At 38.0% G+C, this 22,274-nt stretch overlaps 1 protein-coding gene across 1 annotated transcript in view; it reads right to left on the bottom strand.

Annotated features, from left to right (window-relative positions):
• WDR41 (WD repeat domain 41) overlaps positions 1–22,274 on the bottom strand; it is a 30,268-nt gene that overhangs the window by 4,140 nt on the left and 3,854 nt on the right. The window contains exons 2-12 of the mRNA XM_064140617.1: positions 21,857–21,972; positions 17,035–17,083; positions 15,517–15,648; positions 14,625–14,687; positions 14,060–14,171; positions 11,250–11,312; positions 10,127–10,237; positions 7,045–7,229; positions 3,697–3,818; positions 2,325–2,413; positions 221–354 (exon numbers count right to left, since the gene is read on the bottom strand). Of these exons, the coding sequence (XP_063996687.1) occupies positions 221–354; positions 2,325–2,413; positions 3,697–3,818; positions 7,045–7,229; positions 10,127–10,237; positions 11,250–11,312; positions 14,060–14,171; positions 14,625–14,687; positions 15,517–15,648; positions 17,035–17,083; positions 21,857–21,972 (1,176 nt within the window). The remainder of the gene's footprint in view (positions 1–220; positions 355–2,324; positions 2,414–3,696; positions 3,819–7,044; positions 7,230–10,126; positions 10,238–11,249; positions 11,313–14,059; positions 14,172–14,624; positions 14,688–15,516; positions 15,649–17,034; positions 17,084–21,856; positions 21,973–22,274) is intronic.

Genomic DNA, 22,274 nt, shown 5'->3' with positions numbered 1-22,274 from the left:
GTGTATATCTGCACATACAGACCTCAGGCATTAGTGTCTGAGTTCTCATTAGCTCATTAAGGCAGCATGTACTACTGTCTGACACTGCACTAAGGATACTGCACAAGCAAGGTATTCCCAGACCCAGACAACCAAAAATTACAGCTGTTTAAGAAACACTGACAAAATTACATTAATCAGTTAAATTAACTTTTTCTTGTTCCTACTAAAGCTGACCTACCTGCACAGCTGACGAATGACCAATTAAATCACCAACTAGCTCAAGGAAATACATAGGTGTATTCTCTTGCACCTTCTTAGCAGCTTGGTTTGCCTGCCGGTTTGCTCTTCCAAATCCCCACATGTTGAAAAAACCTTGAAAAAAAAAGTATTTTCATTTTGGCAAAAATCACAAATACAATTATTTCCTTTGGACTAGGCAGTCATCTAATCTAAAAGCAGGACAGTCTGCATAGCAAAGTGAGAGACGCATTGTACTGCACAACACTTCCACATCTGGACTATCTGAATGCTGAAGGAAACACTGCTACTTTGTCTCTCATCCTTATGACATGCAACTTCACACACATGCTGAACTACACCCCTGGATGAGATAACATAAGGATTTAGCAGGAAATCCAAGGACTGCTGAAGTTAACAGCAAAGGCAGATGCAAGATACTGACATTACCTTTGCTCTGTTCTCCCAAACTGTTACTTGGGTAAAAAGGAGAGAAATGAGGTGCAAGACTCTCCTCTGTATTCCGCACTGAAGTATTAGAGTGCTGGCACAGAGGTAACAAGCAAGTTTCTGATGCTGAATTGTCTGGATTTATACAGCCCACTGTCTTTTTTTTCCTTCAGAAAAACAGGAGTGTTTAGATACTACATTCCATTTAGATAGCAAGAAAATACTCATCCGTGTCACAGCCTCCAGAACACCTGTGTAGTAATATTGACAGAAGTAAGAGAGCTGGGTTCCAAATGCAATGCAGCTCCTGACCCTTTCCTCAGCCTCATCAGCATACACAACAAGTGAGTTAGACCGTGGCCTTGAACAAGGGGAATAACTGGAGAAATGAACAACTAAGTAGTCCAGAGATTCCTTACAATAAAATAGAGCAAATTAGCAGTGCACCTTTCCCACTACTGTATGCAATTTATTTCAAATGTCTCCAATTATATAAGTTAAAGTTTCCAACATGAAACCAAACAGCACCTGGGACAGTAAGAAGCAGATGTGTGCAGATCACCTGTCGCCAGCCATACTGAACACACAAAAAGATATTTGCAAAATTTGCCATCAACAGATGAACAGCCAAGCAGATGAGAATTCACAGTACACATAAAAACCTCCCACCAGACAGAGTAATAGCTCACTACAGTTTCCAGTCCATAACACTATATTTTGCAGAGCAACTCTCCAAGACCAGGACTACCAGTGCCCAGGGAAGCTGCTGGCCTGGTTGAAGAGCAGCAAGCAGTACACAGGCAATGTCTGTATTTGGTGAAAACGCTTCCTAAATTACTTGCAACCGGCCCTGAAGCCTGTGATGCCCAGAAGCAGCATGTAAGTGAGGTTGGATATATGCCCAGAACCAGTATGTGAGGCTGGATACAGCCTTAAAGTGAGTCCCAACATCATTCCAAGTTCAAGCAGGAGATGCGGAGAACACTTTTATTTTTGTGCCAGCTGCTCATTTGCAAGCTTTTTTTTAAGCCTTATTCACAAGGTCCTGCAACTGTAACACTGCTGCACAGCAGACTATCAGCATTCTCAGTACAGTAAGCAGATCAGGGTTTGTCAGGAGAGGTCACAATTTTACAGTTTTATCAGCTGGTGTAACAAAACTGTAAATAAGCTTTATGCACAAAACTGCTTCAGACGGACCTTCTAATTGCCCATATTAGACTTTGGAAGCCTTTTTACACCCATGTCTGAGAATCAGAGAATGCTTTGGGTTGACAGACACCTAAAAGGTCATCTAGCCCAAACTCCTTTAATTGACCAGCGACATCCTGAACTAGATCATGTTGCTCAGAATTACATCCAACCTTGCCTTCAACATTTCCACGGGCTGGGCATCTACCTCCTCTCAGCATTCTGTTCCTGCGTTTTACTACCCTCATCATAAAAAAATTATTCTTTATATCCAGTCTGAATCCATCCTATAGTTTAAAACCATTAACCTTTGTCTTTTTCAGTTTCCCTCTCACACCAGTTATTAGTCATTGAATACAATACATTATCTCTTTTAACAAGGCATCTCTACTCCTATATAGTGAGTATTTGGTTTCCAGTTATCCTTCTTGAAACATTCTTCTCACCACCCACTACTAGCAAACCTGTTGGGACTGGTTCAGCTGGTAGCTGCTGCTTTTCTCGGAGCTCCCAGATACGCACACTGCCATCTTCTGAACAGGAGATCAGCTGCCTGCAAAAAAAACAGTCAACAAGCAACACTAGCACAGAGACTTATCCACCCAAGGCACCCTCTGGTGGTTCTGTAAGAGGCACTAAGTGCCTCAGGTTCTACACAAGTTTAGTAGCACTCTCAAATGTAGCAGGACATCCAGATATTCCATATAAAACAAGATGCATTTGTAACAGGACAAATTCTAATGAATTTGCAGAATTGTAAAGGATTAACCACTTCTGGAGATAGCCTGAACCTGACCCCTCGTGCAGTGGTTAGCTCACTGTCACTTCCTGTCTGGTCCCCCTATAAAAACAGAGGAAATCCCTGTTTCTCTCTCTGCTGCCTTGCCTGCCAGCAGCAGAGCAAGACTATTTTTGGGTGTTTAACCCCTTTTCACTCTCTATACCTAATTCTTTCCTTCCCAAAAGGGGGAAGGCATCCTATTATTCTATTGTTCTGTTAGGCTTTTGGTCTTCAGGAAGCTTAAAACAGACCAATACAAGAAAAAGTGGAAAAAAATACACTTTTTCAATCCTATTTTAAAAGCATACCACTCTGTGAATTAAAAAAAATAATTAACAAGTCTAGACTCCACAGACAGTTCCACTAACTGACTTCTATAAGCTCACTTTTTACTAACTAAAAGCATTTTTCTTATTAAAAAAAACAAACACATGCACTTTCAGAATCACATAATATATTTGGTTGGAAGAGACCTTTAAATCCTCTAGTCCAACTTTACAACCTCAAGAAGGCCCTAATTTTTATCTTCTGATAAGACTTCTGCTTCACTGAACAAAAGTATAAAGTGATATACCAGCACAGCTATTGGATTACAAATACGCAGCGAAATCTCCAACTTGGCTCTCAAAATAAGTTCCAGATAGAAATTCAGTTCTAATGAACAGAAGTTGGAAGTTATTTTGTGTTAGAACATTTCAACTGTTGCAAGATATTTCAACAAGAGAGCAAAATATTTAATTACATTATTTGTTTTACAGAAGTGTCATTAAGTTGCATTTTCACAACACTGACAAAAGTGCTTTATCATCAAATCTGATTCTGAAGACAGCCAAGACACTTTTAAGTCTGTGCATCAAGTGTATTTTTTTTCCACACTGAATTACAATGTGCATGTTCAAGAATCAAATCAACAAGCTCTATCCTATAAAAGCAGATCAAACCAAAGATCAAGTCCCTGCTCTAAAAATTAAATGTAGCTTTACACAGTCTGTCCAGCCACCCTTCCAAGCTCTGTATTTCTTTACCACATTAACAAAATGTACCATGACTCATACCTGTTGGGAAGCTTCTCAATGTGCAGCACCGAGGACTCATGAGCATTTCTCTGGCTGGCAATTACACGCTTCATTTGGAGATTATATACATATATGCCTTTCCCAACAGCAGCAAACACACACTGGAAAGAAAATTCAATGGAACAACTTACAGAAACAGATACTGAAAGATCACCCTGCATGTAATGGATTTCCATCAGTACTATTACGTCATCTAGCCCACTTTATCTAGCTTGTTTCTGTCCTTGTGGTACTCATTTATCCCAAATGCAAAGAATCAGCAAGATATGGAAAAAAAAAAAAGAGATGGATTTTTTTTTTTTTAGTAAATCAGAGATAGCCTCCTGTAAGTAGTTGTTTCATTTCTGTATTTTCATCCTGCACCTTACAATCTAAGCAGAAACCAAGAATACCAAGAAATCTACAGGCTTCTACAACTAAATATTACATTGTTACATTAAAATATTGCTTGTATCAAGAAAGATTGAGAATACAGGAAGCTGCTCCATATTTATGGCATTAAAAGAAATATTAACTGGAGCTGCACATGGAATTCTCACAGAAATGTATTACACAATGTTGCAAAGATCTAGAACCGTTTTGTATTCAACAGTTTAGATATCATTAGTTCTGAACTCTCTCATGACTTAGGATTTCAAGAAGGACAATGTACAATCATGGGAACCTAGATATGTGTGGTGAGTTAGGAACTTCCCACACAAACTACTGACAGCTTGGAAGTAAGATGAAGCTCTATTTACAATAAGGCAAAAATTGCAAGCATATATACACAATATATTCACAAGCATTTACAATTATATATAATTTAGAAATAATATAGAAATCCAAACTCCCTCCTGGACAAATAAACTGCCCAGAAGGGGCTCAAGGTCATTCTCTCTCTCTCTTATCAGACAGAAATCGAAAACAACCAGCAAAGCTTACTTGTTTTCTGGTTAGCCAAGGTTAGTGGAAGATACTAGAGTGAAGGAGGAAGTGAAAGGAAGCAATGTCCCAGAACAAAGTGGGACAAACTGTTTACGTTTTGGCTTTTTATTCCTTTCAGCAAACCAATGATGTAGACTCCATCATTATTTTCTTTTCACAACCAATGGTCTAATTTCTCTCATTAAAATATTCTACCTAGCCTCAAACCAGGACAATATGATAAATATTCGGTACCAGAGGACTGCAAAATGCTTCCAATCAATACATATTTGTACTGATCACCTAAAGGTGATAGTATACTGCAATTTTCCCCAGAATGGCCTGCTTTCATCTACACAGCCCAAACATTAACATCTCATAAGCAGTTCATACTTGTCAACATTTTGTAAAACTGGTAACCAAGATTGACTAAGATTTCTTATCAATATTCAAATGATGTTTTGTCAACGTTCAGAACTACTTTTTCAGGTATTTGTTGAGTTTTCTTTGGGAGGTGGGGATGGTGGGGTTTTATTTCTTTTGCACATCTGTGGTGGAAGCTCCAAGAGCTCTGAAACTAAGCTTGTATTTCTGAAGCACTCTAACAAATCAAGAAAACACCACTTAGTTCATTTTTATTATTTTTCTGGGCTTCTGTGAGGCTTAAGTCAATAGCCTTCCACTCCTGTATCTCAGCCTTCCTCTTCTTTACAATTTCCCACTTTCAGACAGGCTCTTGAGTTTCATATAGTCTCACAGCTTTGGAAAAGATGCTCTTCACATACCACAGATGTACACAAGCCTGAGCAAAATCTGGTCATCTCAGACTCCAAAGAAACAGATGACAAAGTATGAACTGTACATCTGTCTTAACTGACAAGTTAAAAACACATACATGAATCAGGACAGCAAATGCTTTCCACAGCATTGTCTCCTAATATCGCGGAACCTTTACCATCCCATTTGTTGCTGAACTATATTTTGCCTATAAGATCAGTGTTAAACTAGAACAATGCATCTTCTCTAACTACCATGCCTCTTGGGAAAGGTCCTCACAGAAATGACCATTTTTTTGTTTTGCCTTTTAACATGAAGGACAGTGTTACCTGTTACCAAAGGAAGTACAACAAAGTAATTATAAGAATACATTTCTTCACCAATTTCTAAGTAGAAATTTTACAATACAGACAGCTCTGCCCAAGAAGCACCTTCTATTTCAGGACAAATCTCTAAAAGCCACCTTTTTCTTCCACCATCCAAAAGTCTCACAACACAAAATTCTTCAGCACAGCAATTTGTTTAGCCCAGTTCCAAGAACAGAAGAAAGTCTTCAGCAACCTGAGATTCCACACTCAGTGTTTAAATTACTTCTGAACTTTCCAAAATTCTTTTCTCCCCCATTAAAACATATCTTCTGTAGCTTCCAAGCAGAAAGTAAAACCACTTTTAAGCTTATCTACAGAACTTCCTCTGAACAGGAACTGAATTTTGTTCCTTCTAGTACTATACAGCCACAACAAACATCTCTCACCTTTAGAGACAGCTACATCTCTTGTCACCCACACTCCTCTCCAGTGTTTTAGGAATGTTCTTTTCACAAACACACTGCATCAGGTGACTACTGGGCCCACAGCCTACACAGAGGTTTTTCCATACCTTTTCTTTTGTCATGGCTCATATCTCTGAATCCATTTTCAGGAATCTCTTTCTTATCATTCCCCACCAATGTGCCAATAGGCTCCAAACCAGAACCCTGCTGTACCCTAGCTAGCAAGTATCTTCTCTTTCACCCTAATAGTTGGCAACATTTCACAAAAGGAAGCAATAAGCTAAGCATTTTTAGTGTTTCCTGAACAAAACTGAGTTCTCCTCAAGTGTTCTGATCAAGAACTCTTAAGACTGTCTCCAAAGCATAATAACAGTAGATGGATTTTGGGCTTAGAGATGTGCTCTTTGCAATTCAGTATAGCCCATCTGAACAGAGGCAGCTGCATTTATTTACTACTATGCCTATTCTTTAATTCACTTCATAGTACTATCAGCTGTAACTGTTCATACTGTTGTGGAAACTGCATTTCCAGAACTTACAGGATTAAAGATGTACAGTCAAAATGCACACCTGCTGATTACTTTTCTCTGGTGGTACTGTAAACAACTAATAAATCCTCATAGCTCTGAAAGAAATGCTTTTATAACAGTTGATTATGTTAGTCCCCATACTACCAATGTGTTATTACCTTCAGTTAGCTCAATGGCCAAAATTTTATGTAAAAACTGTTGACTCCATAAAAATAGCTTTGCATATTTTAAAGAAGCCTCTTAGACCAGAACAAGCAAAACAAAATGACAAAACACTTGGCCTTCTGTGGAAAGGTCATGCTAGTTCACCTGAAGTAGTTTACTATGCATAAAGCTTTTTACCTCCTCATCAGATGTTAAGTGTTGAACGGAAGTTTCATTGGGAGTTTGAGATAACTTTATTTCTGGCTGTACATCTGGATGGACAGCAGAGTCCCAGAAGTTGCACTCAGATGCCTGCTTTGTCCAGTCAAGTGCATCCCAAACGATTAACTCACCCACATGAGAACCTGTCACAAAAGTCAAGTCTAGAAGAGAAAAGAAGCAATTGCATTGTATATTACAAAAAGCATTCAACACACACACAAAAAAAAAAATCATACATACCTACAACTCTAGAGAGTCAAGAAAACCCATTAACAAGTAAAGCTATGCAAAATGTGCAGTACACACCTGACTGGGGAAAAATCGCTCCCTTTTTGAGTGATTTTTGAGTAAATACTCATTTGATTACCAACCATAGCTCAGATAGGCAAAAGGAAATGGGGTCCACTATAAAATTAAATCTAGGAAGGAAAACATTCCTCAGTCATAGTGCACAAAGAGAAGGATCATCTCCAGAAACATACTGTGCTAGTTTGAGGCGAACTGGAATATTTTAGTGAGATGAATTAGATTACAGGGTGTGCAAAGGAAACAAGGGTGATGTCTACTTCACTCATAGGCTTGCTGAGATATATAAAAACAACACAAAACATAGATAAGACAGAGTGCGTGGGTCTCTGTCAGAGCCTGCACTTTCTCCCTGGACTTTTGCTGTGTAACTAATCCTTCTGCTTTCTAACCCCCCTTGCTCATTCTCCAAGCTCACCTTGCATGTAAGGCAAACTCTGAGATAAGGTAGAGGGGTGGAAACAAGGTGGAAGGCTAGTTGGGAGCCCCTCCTAGGGACTCTGATTTCTGGGAGGGATGTTGTGCTTCTGTATTACTTTTAACTTGTATATTTCTGTATGTAGCTGTATATATTGTAAATATCTGCTTGTATATTGTGCTAAGCTGTAAATACATAGTTTCATTCCTTAACTTCCAGCTCATATGAGTCTAGTCCGGGTGATTTTGCAAAGCAGGAGAGGAAGGGCGGGTAACACCCAAACCGTCACACATGTGCAAGCGTTTGACTTTCATTTGTTGCCTAAACATAAAGCTCTTCTATTCCTCAGACAAGCAGGTGTACTAGTAACACTCTGACACAGCAAAGTATGTCTTTGCCAAGTAAAGAAACAGTGATCGCAAGTTAACCGAATGAGTTAACGGCAATGTGGCCATTTGAGATAGATTTCTAGCTTACACATTAAAAAAAAAATCAGGAACAGAAAAACTTAAGACACTTAGATTGTAAAATGGAAAATCACTGGAATTTCCGAGTGAAAAGGTAAACATGCCAGCTACAAGCCATAAAATGGCAACAATTGATAAGTTCATATAATTTCACTGGAGCACTGAAACTTTATATCTGGAAACACATCTTGTATCTCTCTCTCTCACTCCTGCTGCTCTCACTGCTGTCTCTCCCACCACTGCTGCTTTGCCTGCTGCTTCGCTTTGCTGCGCTGCTTACTTCATCTCTACTCTCTCCAAGGTTGCTATATTCTGTAATAGTTTGTTGTGGGTTTTTTGGTTGATTTTTTTTTGTCTATACTGTCATATTTAGTTCAATTGTAAAAATGAAATTTCATTTTCTGACTTTCAAAATCCTGAGTTGTGGTGAATTTGCTCTCTGGGGCAGATATACAGTAAGTTATTGTGGAAAGGATCCACTCCAACCCATAACAGGCAAGAATGAATTAGCTGCTCATGAATTTGTTATTCACATGTAGAACAGACTGCTTCAACAATACTTGTAGCAGGAAGTATATTGTCTTTCTAAGCCAGATATTGCTGCTGTTCATAATCAAAAAGCATAATAAGTCACAATGAAACCCAAGAAACAAATACCAGAGTATCTAAGTTTTCTTCTTTTTCAGCTCCTTTTTACCTCTGTACCACAGCCTAGTAGGCTGACACAATTAAGACTAAGGACAAACAGATACCCTCTATCACACCAGGAATAAACGGTCCTGGGTTCTGGTGGTGCTCTGTTAAGAGACAGGGAACAACAAAGTAGAAAGGGTTGGTATCTGTATTACAGTAGACAAAATTTCAGTTAATAACCCCGCAGTGCCCTAATGAGCAGCAGAGATTGCATTATCTTCCAGAGCCTTTAAAAATGCAAGCCCACAACTGCATAACTATAATTTTGTTACTTTGCAATTAAAACTGCACGTATGTGGCATTGTGTGGCCAGTAGGACAAGGGAGGTTGTTCTTCCCCTGTATTCAGCACTGGTCAGGCCACACCTTGAGTACTGTGTCCAGTTCTGGGCCCTTTAATTCAAGAAAGATGTTGAGGTGCTGGAACATGTCCAGAGAAGGGCAACAAAGCTGGTGAAAGGCCTGGAACACAAACCCTATGAGGAGAAGTTGAGAGAGCTGAGCTTGTTTAGCCTGGAGGAGGTTCAGGGGTGACCTCATTGCTGTCTACAACTACCTGAAGGGACATTGTAGCCAGGTGGGGGGTGGCCTCTTCTCCCAGGCAACCAGCAATAGAACAAGGGAACCAGTCTCAAATTGTGCCAGGGTAGGTATAGGCTGGATGTTAGGAGGAAGTTCTTGCCAGAGAGAGGGATTGGCATTGGAATGGGCTGCCCAGGGAGGTGGTGGAGTCACCATCCCTGGAGGTGTTCAAGAAAAGACTGGATGAGGCACTCGGTGTCACAGTCCAGTTGACTGGACAAGGCTGGGTGATAGGTTGGACTGCATGATCTTGGAGGTCTCTTCCAACCTGGTTGATTCTATGATTTTACGAATCAGAGAGAATATGAAAAAAGGCATTTTAGACCTTCAACAAGAAGATGACCCAGAGCTCCCTACCCATCAAAGACATTGTCTCTTCTGTATCATAACCTGCTTAGTTTCATTTCACTGATAATCCATAAATAAAGCTATTATGCTTTCACATTTCATTACCTTTGCAGCTACACAGAAAGGCACATGTACTAGTTACAAAATTTCACTTCAGATAAGAGTTTGGTTACAATAAATGCTTCACAGTTCAAATACTTCTCTAGTAACTAACAAACCCAGTAACATTACAAGACAATTCTTACCATTGACACTGACTAACGACAAAATGTTATCTTGATGGTCAACAAGGCGTTTTACTTCCTGGACATTCCAGCCTTCAGATTCGTCATCAGAAGCAATTAACCTAAAAATTACTTCACAAATAAATAGAGAAATTGTCCAAATAAACTGCATAATTCTGAATACAATGTAGTTATGCTTAAATAAAATCCACCATTTTCCAAAAGACAAAGTAAAACATATTATAAGTAAGACAGTATGAGATGTGCAAAGTCATTTATGGCCACTCACAGCATTATTACATCAAAAACAAAAAAACAAAGGGGGGAGTAATGTTATTATTAAAGCTTCTCACTACAGCAACTATAGCATAAAATATTTTAGCCTAGTAACTCAGAAATTTGTAGGATCAGTCAACATCAGAAGTCGCAGAAAGTGTAAGTGAAAAGTATTAGACATATTTACAGATAAGTGGACTAAAAGTAAAACTCAACTATCTAAAAACTTTTACTGTAAGATTACTGCATCCTTTTGATTAACAAAGAAGATCATCAGGAAAAAAGACTTTATTTTAACCAATCTTGAAATTCCTTTTATATCTTGAGGGCACTACAAAAGAAGTTTAGATAGATGTTTATATTATGTAATCAGTGTCTAAACAAAAGACAGCTAATTTCAATCTGCTCCTTATTCTTTGAAAATCCTATCTCTAAGTGATGCAACAGAAACCATCATAATGTCTCAACATGGCTTTGGACAATATAACACCACCAGCAATTCCCTCTATTCCTGATTTTGGGATAAGGAAACTCTAGAGCAGTCTAGCTTCTGATGGCTGAGATAATGTGTTCCAGACCTTCTCTGCAAGGACAGATGTAGATCACCACAATTTGATCTGCACAGGTGGCAATCACAATAACAAAGAACATTAAAGAGTTTTGTAATACAGATCACAACAAAAATCCTGAATGAGATTACCACTGTCTGCCTCTTTGCCAAGTAAGGGGAAAAAAGAAGGTTGCTAATCACACCCTAATACCATTTACTCTTCCTACACAATTCTAGTAACATGCTCTTCACACATCTCTCTGATAAGAAGTTGTTATAAAGGAATAAAAACATTTAACAGAAATGCAACATACTCACTTAGCTCTTTGCCAACAGCTGTCGCAACACAATTTTTAGGCAACTCAACCAAAGCACTGATACCTTTCAAAAAAATACAGGAGATAAGTAGAAAAGGTTATTCATTGGTTACAAGAAAACACAGCAATCTCTTAACTCAGAGAATCACATATTTAAAGTATTGCCTGGGTTGGAAGGGACCTCTAAAGGTCACCCAATCCAACCCCTTCTGCAGTAAGCAAGGGCATCCTCAACTAGATTAGGCTGCCCAGAGCCCTGTCAAGCCTCACTTTGAGTATCTCCAAGAATGGGGCTACAACCATCTTCCTGAGCAACATGTTCCAGTGTTACACTACTCTCACAATAAAGAACTTTTACCTAACATCCAATCTATATCTGCTGTTCTCTAGTTTGAAGCCATTGCCCCTTGTCCTAGCATCACAGTCCTTTGTGAACAGTCTCTCTCCATCCTTCTTGCAGGCCTTCCTCAGGTACTGGCAGGTTATTTTAAGGTATTTCCTGAGCCTTCTGTTCTCCAGCTGAACAATCTGAGCTACCTCAGCCTGTCTTCACAGCAGAAGTGTTCCAATCCCTTGATCATTTTTGTGGCCAATCTCTGGACTCAATCTATCTGCTCCACGTCCTTCCTGTATTGAGAGCTCCAGAGATGGATGCAGTACTCCAGGTGAGGGCTCACCAGAGCAGAGTAAAGTGGCAGAAACACCTCTCTGGATCTGCTGGCCACACATCTTTTGATGCAGCCCAGGATGTGATTTGCCTTCTGGGCTGCAAGCACACAGTCTGCTCATGTTCAGCTTCTTATCCATCAGCACCACCAAGTCCTTTTCCTCAGGGCTGCTTTCTATCACCTCATCCCCTAGTCTGTATTATAGTAAGGATTGTTTCAGGCCACGTGCAGGACACTGTACTTGCTCCTGTTGAACCTCATGAAGTTCACCTGGGCCCACTTCTCCAGCTTGTCCAGGTCCCTCTGCCATATCAACAGCACCACTCAGCTTGGTGTCATCTGCAAACTTACTGATAGTGCACTTGATCCTGCTGTCTGTATCACTGATAAAAATACTGAACCGCACAGGTCCCAATAGGGACCCACTTTATAATCTTCCTTCTGCTTACAAGTTATTATCAAAATAAAAGTGTATTGCCTGAAATTAAAGTTAAAAAGTACTGGAAGAGAACAGATAACCACAGATGGAGACTGAGTCAGCCCTTTTGGTCCTGAATCCAGCAGAATTCTGAACATCAAAACTGAAGTGAAGCTGAGAATCGTTATCTTTTTATTTTAAACACACTTAAGATCTTTATGTCCTAACACTGGGGCCATGTTAAGTGCTCATTGTACTGACTGAGACTCTAAGTATATGCAGCATTATTAGATACCACCACAATACATAGGACACTAAAATACTGTGCAGAGCCAGATGAAAAAGAATAGGTGACAAAATACAAAATTGTGCTGATTTGAGGCTAATTGGTATATTTTAATGAGAGAAATTAGATCATTGGTTGTAAAAAGAAAACAATGATGAAGTCTATATCATTTATTGGTTTGCTGACAGGGACAAAATGCCAAAATGTAAACAATCTGTCCTACTCTGTTCTGCAATACTGCTTCTATTCACTTTAACATACACTTTGCTGGTTGTTTTTATTTGCCTGCCTGGGGAAGTAGAGGGAGAAAGAGAGGGCAGCTTTGAGCCCTTTCTGGGCAGTTTTTTTTTGTCCAAGGAGGAGTCTGGATTTCTGTATTATTTCTACCTCGTATATAATTGTAAATACATTGAGTACATATGCTTGTAAATTTTGCTTTGCTGTAAATATAGCTTCGTTTTACTACCAAGCCATCTGAGTTAGCCTGGTAAGTTTCAATAGTGGCAGGGGGGGAAGTTCCTAATCCACCACAAACATCTATTTTGCTGTTACAGTGCCTTCATCCTGCACAGACTTCACTCAGTCTGTGTTTCCACACTATTAAAATAAAATTTTCCAAGGAATAAGAAATATTTTTCAACATGAAGCAAGCAAGAAATTAGGAGGAAGAGAGGGACTGTGCTGCACATTCCATTGACCACTTGTATGAACTTTCAATGGCACATCACACGACACACTACAGCACCAATTTCAACTGGTATTTGGTGTATTGAACACAAAAAAGCATTAATATCATTGACAATTCAGAGGGTTTTGCCTAGCACTATTCAATTCTATGACAAAAATAAGGAAAATTACTGCTTCAAACTTTGAATCTGAATCAGTTTTATAGGTATCTTTGTCACATATGGCAGTAATATGAAGGAATTCTCTTCTCACGGACAAATAATATAAAAGCTTATTACTAGAAAAGCCTGATTGCCATTGAGATCTGATTAAATTTACTGTATTTCTAGCAAAATCTGCATTTTAGATGTAAAAAGAACCAATTCTTTACAATAAAAAGAAATCTTTACTTTACTACTACAAAAGCTTTACTTAGGAATAATAAAACTCCTGTTCAGTCACAGAAACCACCAGCTAAAGTATCTGCTCCATATTACAGCAAACATAAATCAGCATGTGAAGTCTCACCCTGTAAGTCCAAACTAATGCAGAGTTACTGAGATTTGATGTATTCTAAAATTCACACAGCAAAGGACATTAAAAGCATTCTTAACTCTGAAACGATTAAGTCTGACATTTAAAGAAACAGAATGGCTCTTATACATAATGTTATCATTAGAATTAAAGAGAGTTTGACAAGCTGGTTTTGCATCATTATACAGGTCCATTTTATTTGAACTTTAACAGCTCTAATGAGTCATTTACATTTTTACCTGCATCAGTAAGATGACTGGTCTTACACAAGAGATCTAATTTTCGGTTCCAAACACATAGATCACTCCCTCCAGACAACCATACATCCAATCTTTGAAGAACTGTCAAACACTACAGAAGAAAAATCAGATATATGTCTCCTGCAAAGGTTCTACAGGGAATTTTTCCAAGAAATTATTATGAGCTTTAGCTAGATAAAGCTGTGATTACTATGAGATACAGCATTAAGGTACCTTTTCCCAAGAAATACAGATTTAATTAACTGCTATACATTTTTTCCACAAACAACACAAAAATTGACTTTTCATTGATTCTTTCCTATCACCGTTCTAGAACTAGTTTGACCACAGGCTGTCTTTTCCAACAAAATAATGAAGCAAAAATTAATTTTCTTATTAAAAGTCTGTAGAATAAAGCTAAGGCATTAGAAGTTCTTTTTATGTAGCCATTATTAAGTTAAATGCTGCTGCTCATTTTAACCAGCCCACGTGGACCATAAGCCACACATAATAGATTCTTGGATACACCAAAACAACAGGCATATCTAAGGTTTTCTGAGCTTACCTTTACAGTAGAATGGAAACATGACACTTTCTGAACCTGTCTACCAGTACTGCAGTCCCAAACCTAACTTTATTCATTAAGGAAACAGAAAGGTTTTTTGTATATTGTAAATACAACCGCTGTGTTTGTAAATAAATGACAGGCTTGGAAATAGGCATGCAGGGACTCAATCTGACCAACCTTGACTGTCTTCACAACATTTGGCCAAGGTAATGTACTAGTAAAAGCACATAATGTATTATTTTATTATTTAGAAGGGACATTGAGATGCTTGAGCGTGTCCAGAGAAGGGCGACGAGGCTGGGGAGAGGCCTCGAGCACAGCCCTACGAGGAGAGGCTGAGGAAGCTGGGATTGTTTAGCCTGGAGAAGAGGAGGCTCAGGGGTGACCTTATTGCTGTCTACAACTACCTGAAGGGTGGTTGTGGCCAGGAGGAGGTTGCTCTCTTCTCTCAGGTGGCCAGCACCAGAACGAGAGGACACAGCCTCAGGCTGCGCCAGGGGAGATTTAGGCTGGAGGTGAGGAGAAAGTTCTTCACTGAGAGAGTCATTGGACACTGGAATGGGCTGCCCGGGGAGGTGGTGGAGTCGCCGTCCCTGGGGCTGTTCAAGGCAGGATTGGATGTGGCACTTGGTGCCATGGTCTAGCCTTGAGCTCTGTGCTAAAGGGTTGGACTTGATGATCTGTGAGGTCTCTTCCAACCCTGATGATACTGTGATTTTTTGCAGGAAGAACTGCATCTACGTGTAAGCAGTAACCAGTAAAAGCATAGGGCAATCCAATTACATCTGCTCGGTATTACCAGCCAATAAATGTAAACAACCTGCAGCCTATCTCTCAATCAAGAAAAAAAGTCGATAAAAATGTAAGGCCCCTCCACATGTAAGGATACAATAACTGTTCTGTCAGCTGATGCTGTTAAAATTAAATGTTTCTTTTCTTCAGAAGCATCTGATGAAGAAAATGGTGCTATAGCTGTAATTTTTTGTGTGTGTCCATGAAGTTCAAGAAGTTTTTCTCCAGTCTGAAAAACAAAAATAATGAAAACTAGAGGTGAAACATTAAAAACATCTACTGTATGTATGACATAGGCACCAAATGAGTCTTCAAGGCAAGGATTTCTAAGTCTAAAATCCCCTTTTCTAAATTAATTTATGTATTTACTTCTTACTGTCTTCAGTACTGTTCAAGCTTTTACTCAGAATTAAGTAACATTAAGTGTAAATGCACAGTACATAATGAAATTCAATTCAAGAGTTAGAAAACCTCTACAAGTCCCTAAGAACTGAAGTCTGTATTAAAGTAATTTTGTTTTAATACAAGTATTGGTCACTCACAGTTTTTTAACAGATACTAAGGTTTGTTGACAGATCTGGCTTAATGTAAAAACAGTAATTTAAAAAAATAAATATTACAAACATTAAAATTTAGATATTATTGCCAAAACTATGGCAAACAGCACCTTGCAATTTCATTTAGTATGTACATTATCTATAGCTTCAAGTTGCCGTTACTTCCACTATTTGTAGTTACATGGCAAAATCCTACACACAAATATTCAGAAGATATTTTAAGCACATAACTAAACTACAGGGTAGTTAATCTTCTTTAGGCTTGTGGGTTAAGTTTTTTAATCAAAGCTACAAAAGATCTGCTCTAACATAAGCACAACAAAAATCCTACAGAAGTACGAAACAGAACCCTGTTCCTAAGCTGGATATCTAAATGAGTTTCATATACAGATTTTACAGAGTCTGATCAGAATGTTGAGTATATATGCTCACATACATAGTTTTGAATACTCAAAAAGAATTTCCTTTTACAAATTATAGAACTGGAAAAAAAAAACTTCAACAGCAAAGAACTGAAACTGGTCAGAGGAGAGGAAAAGTTTCAAGTTCCTCATTCTGTAGATTAAAATTACAGTTTCTGAAAATGTTTAGAGTCAGATTTCTTTCTTGCATAATTTCAATGTGATAGTGTAGAAAGTACATTATGCTTCCCTTTAAGACTTCCTGCTGAAGCTGAACAAACTTGTGTACTAGCCCTCCTTGACACAGGGCTAATGCTCATCCCTTCTCTACCATTTTATCACTGATACAGAGACACAGCAAACATTTAACAGATTTTAAAAGAATTAAAGACAGAGCTTCATACATATTTCTGCTTTTCATATAGTGATCTCTAAAATCACTACATCTTCCCAAAACATTCTAACTTTTAAAACCTCTTGTCCTCTTGGGTTCATGTATCTTCTCTGAAAACTACATCTTCAAACAGCAGCACTGCAGTGATTATTTCACCTTTTTCACTACTACACATTTCTAACTCCTCACCACAACTTCCACTCTCTCCAGAGAACAGAGGCCAATCCACTCCCCTGCCCTGAAGAAAACCAAAAAAATCTAACCTGAGCATTCCACAGAAATACAATTCCATCGTCTCCTGCAGATGCAAATCTAAAATGAAAAAAAAAAACTGTGAAAACTTCAGTATAGCACAACCTAACAGAAAAGCAATTAACAGTTACGTAAGAAAAATATATCAAGATATATCTATGCTAGTTTCAAGCTAGCTAGAATATTTTGGTAAGAATTAGATTATAGGCTGTGAAAAGAAAACAATGGTGATGTCTACTTCACTCATAGGCTTGCTGAGACGTATAACAAGAAGAATATAAACACAGATATGAGAGTTGCACTCTGGGTTCTGGGGCTGCATGAACTTCTCTCCCTAAACTAACTTGCTGCCTAACTAATCCTTCTGCTTCCTTCCCCCCCCGGCAGACCCTCCAAACTCACCTCGAATGTAAGGCAAAGTCTGTGGTAAGGTAGAGGGGTGGATAAAAGGTGGAAGGGTGGCTGGGAGGCTCTCCTGGGGACTCCCGTTTCTAGGAGGGGTGCTGTGCTTCTGTATTACTTTTTAACTTTTATATTTCTTTATATAGCTGTATATGTTGTAAATATCTGCTTGTATATTGTGCTAAGCTGTAAATATAAAGCTTCATTCTTCAATTGCCAGATTGGCTGAGTCTAGACTGGGTGATTTTCTTAACTGAGGGGAGTGGGGGGGTGCATAACACCCAAACCATCACAATGGTGGACTCTGCCTTTAAAGAGTGTGTATTTGTAAATCCCCATTATAATTTCTAAACTGAAGTCAGTACATTTAATTAGGTGTTTATCAACTTATAATTACAAGAACAAAGCTTAAGAATTCAAATACATATTATTATAAGTAGAATCCCACATTACAGAACCAGTTTTTCTTGTTTAAAAATGTGAAATCTTAAACACATAGCAACAAACTCTAAAACTAAACACTATTATTCAAAGCCAACTGACTGCAAGACACATGACCAGTTACAAAACACTCATCCGAGTTCAGCCTCAGAGCAGAGGAGCCCAGCACTTATATCATGGCACTTCAAACTGTGAAGTAAAAAATCCAGTTGAAAGACATACCACAGGAGCTAAAAATAGGTTCATATTAGCATGTTAATCTCATGTTTAAAAAGTCTGACCTTTTTTAATTCAATCTTTTCCCTAGGCTGGAATGAGCATCCAACCATCTGCCTACATTTGGACTTTACCTCCACCACAGCTACACTGTAGCTGGGACACACAGTCCAGCTATCCCAATACAGGTGTACTCTAAGTTAAGAAAGCCTAGAATAAAGGTAAGACACCCCACATAAACATTTAGAGAACTAAGATTTGTACTATGTGCAAGACAGACATAAAGAAAATAATTTACATCACTTCTGATTTTTTTTTACTGTTATTAGTTGTGAATGGTTTCATTAAATATTTACATTGTTCCTTCTCTTAGACTCCTTGCAATTTCAGTGTTCGTGAAACTAAGAGAGTAAGTCTGGGGGCATAAAGCCTTAGAGCTTTTCCCCTCCCCATTTCTTCCACATATCTTCCTAGTTTATTTTATCATAGTGAAAAAAAAAGTCTACTCTATACATTCTTCATATCTTTCACTATATTTACTCAAGTCCCTTCCTTAAAAATATTATAGCAAAAAAACCACCCACACCTTACCTGCACAGCTGTGCTAGCACTTATCTTTAGCTGTCATTTAGCTCTTCTATACTCTGTTTTTTTCAGAACATAAAGATCTTAATATAATAAGGCTCTCACAATTCAGCAATAACCCATTGAACTCCAGTTCCTTTTTTGAGTACTATTGGAGCCGTTTGACACTTGAACAAAATTCTTTGAAGAATACTGTTGTTTGAATGAAGATATGACTGTAATTCATCAGCACAGAAGGTTCAACAGTGCTGTTTGGTGTATTTTCCTTGTCATCTTCTAACCAGGATTTCTGTTTAAAGAAAGGTATATTGCAGAGCCAGCCATCCTACTATCACACTCTGTTCACCAAAGTGGAGATTAGTGGGTCACCCAATTCCTTTTCAGTCATGACTGCCATCATCTACAACGTTGTTTCCTGAAGGAGCAAAGAATGGTCAAACGAGCAACAAAAAGACTATTCTTAAAGTACGTTACGAACTGTTTAGTTAAACGTGTCAAGTGCTACAGTATTACATGCAATTTTATCGTGATCTGTTTTCTGGAAGAGTCTTGCTGAAGCTTAGCCTTCTTTAGTAATCTTCCAATCAATATGACCCTTTCTTCACATTGAAAAAGTACAAGAGAAAAGAGGGGGGAAAAAAACCCAACAAGCTTTCTGTTACATTTATACAGGATTTATTTAGTATCTTCAAAAACCAATCTGAGAAAATTTTCCACTCACTGGTTTTAGATGAGCCACTGAGAAAACAAGAAAATCCTTCTGCAAAATTCTCAATAAGATATTATCTAAAGACCTGAAGCGTGAAACTTGGCTTACAATAGTTAACAAAAATCACACAATGGAATAGCTGCAAAACTAAATAAAAACATTTCAGAAGCTGAGTAACAACCCTAATTTTACTAAAAATAATCAAATTAAAAAACATTATCAGCTGTTTAACAATCCAGAAACTACTGTTGGTAAATAAATCTGCCGAATTACTGTCCAGTGGAATGACTCTACTAAACACCTCAAACTCTCAGAATATTAATAATCTTATATAACTTGCTCCTTATCCATATGCTACTTTATAACCTACCTTCAATGTGGCCATCCAGCTTCAGGTTTACACCAATTCTCATCATTTTAGCTTCAGTAATTTACCTCCTACCATACCATGAAGCCCAAAATGGTAAAAGATTTCTATGCACCACATAGTGCATAAAATCTAAACCATTCTTGTGTTTCTATAAACACCAATTACATTTATTATACTTTGAGAAAAGGTTATTAAATTTGTCCTAGGAGGAGGTGGGGGAAGACTGGAAAAAAAACCCACAATATTCTTCTATTTTTACAGTAATCAACCAGAAGATTCATATAATGTAGAAAAACAAAGTTTCTAGTGATACTTTTCTGATTTATCATAGAATCATAGAACACTTTGGACTGGAAGGGACTTCAAAGATCATCTAGTTCCAACCACTCTGCCATGGGCAAGGATGTCTTCCACTAAAGCCCACTGCTCAGAGCACCATCCAACCTAACCTTGAACACTTCCAGGAAGGGGCATCCACAACTTCTCTGTGCAACCTCTTCCAGCATCTTGCCATCCTCACACACATACTTTTATTCCTAGTATCTAATCTAAACTCACCTTCTCCCATCTTAAAATTATTAGCTTTCACTCTACACTTCCCAACAGAGTCACTCAGCATCTTTACTAAGCCTGCTTTAAGTACTGGAAGGCTCCTGTGAAAGTCTTTCTGCAGCTTTCCCTTTATAGGCTTAAAATCCCATCTCCCTCAGCCTGGCCTCACAGAGGGGAAGTGCTCCAGGCTCCTGATTATCTTCATCATGTATTTATTACATTAAGAATGAAAACTGATGAGCTAAAAACCCTCCACAGTGTTTGCTGCAAAATTCATATAAATAAATATATAAAACTAATACAAAAGAAGACTCTGTTGGTGTTACAAATCTGGACAAGATTGCCTGCCTGATCAATGTCTTCAGGGAAAGAACTTTTCTTCACAAAGAATCTGCTGTACATCACAATGATATAAACAAAACACCTATGTTAACCTTGTGTAGTTTTTTGATTAATGTACTAGAAATTCCCTCTATGCCTAACCCATAAAGGTCATATATTAATACAACTCCTTTCTGTGATTCTATGTGATTCTGTGAAAGGCTCCACCTTACTTTTAACGCAAATACATGGAACATGCAAGTCTAATTTAGAAAAAGCTAGGATAGAAGCGAGGTCATAACATAAACTATCATAATTAATTCTCTCAGTCACACTTGCACATTTTTCTGTTTCATATCCAATTTTCAGGTAACTCCATCCTGAGAGTACACACTGAAGTTGGACCTAACTACAAGGCACTCAAAATGGATAAAGGAATAGACAAACGATGAGGAAAAAGCTAAAAATAAGAAGAGAGAAATAAAGGAAGCAGCACAAGTTGAAAAGGATCAAATTGAAGGAGGTATGTAATGCAGAAATTGACTAACTACAGTTCAATATATCTGAATCTGAAGAAACTGAAAATTTCAAAACCTGAGAACTTCAGAAACATGCTGCACTATCCAATGCTTATGTGAATTAAGCACTACTTTCAGGGTAAAAACAAAAAAACAACACAGAAAATTGGAAAGAAAGGAACAGAACAGTCAATAATGATGACAAAGACGTGTTCAACTGCTATAGTGTATCTGCAGGCAGCGATTACACCTTTTTGTGCAACCAAACTGTCAAACAGCAGCTCTCCTCAGTTCAAAAAAATGAAACACGTGTATCCACTCAGAACAGAAGCAGACAAAACTATATAAATGAAGTACTCTTGAAATAAAGTGTGTGTATATACGTACAGAAGAGAACACTGAACCCAGGAACAGACTGAAAAAGAAGGTCTGAATTAGCTGAAGGTATTGCTTTCAAATAAATCAATTTGCACCAAGAAATATATATAAATAACTCTTATCACTATTTTCTCAAGGAAGTCCAACTTATAGGAGAAGCCAAAACATGTAGCAACATACCAAGAACAAAGACTGTTCATCCCTTGCCTCTCAACTCCTGGCTTTTCATGCCCTTCCCCTAACCAAAAATAAAGAGGATTAAAAGCAGTGCTACATTTTCATAAATAGGTATGAACTATTGCTAAGGATGCTGTGAAACAATCTGAAATGCAATTTCATACCTGCAGGCATCTATTTGCACTAGAAATCGCACTATATCTTGATGACCTTTCAACACAAGGAGCTCCGTGTAAGGATTCTGTATTTGTTCTTCACCAATTGTCTGTATCGATGATTTCTGAAATACATTTTAAAAATTAAGGAAATTTGGTTTGTACTGACAATATTTTTTTCATCATGTCTTTGTAATATATAACAATCCACACAAAGACTCACATGAATGTACAGTTATATCTAAAGTTAAATCTTCCAAAATTATCTTTTTTCCTTAATGATAATCATTACAAAAGATCATTTACTATTCCACCTAAGTAATATCTTTCTACAGCATGTATTTTAAATTAGAACACTCTGTTTACTAAAAATGCTTTATACTCCTTTCATCACCAATACATCAAGACGAAAATCCAGTTTAGTCAT

This window comes from Pogoniulus pusillus, chromosome Z (assembly GCF_015220805.1).
Source record: "Pogoniulus pusillus isolate bPogPus1 chromosome Z, bPogPus1.pri, whole genome shotgun sequence".
Lineage (NCBI taxonomy): Eukaryota > Metazoa > Chordata > Aves > Piciformes > Lybiidae > Pogoniulus > Pogoniulus pusillus.
Note: the sequence above shows the minus strand (reverse complement) of the source record. Positions and strands in the feature narration are given on the sequence as shown.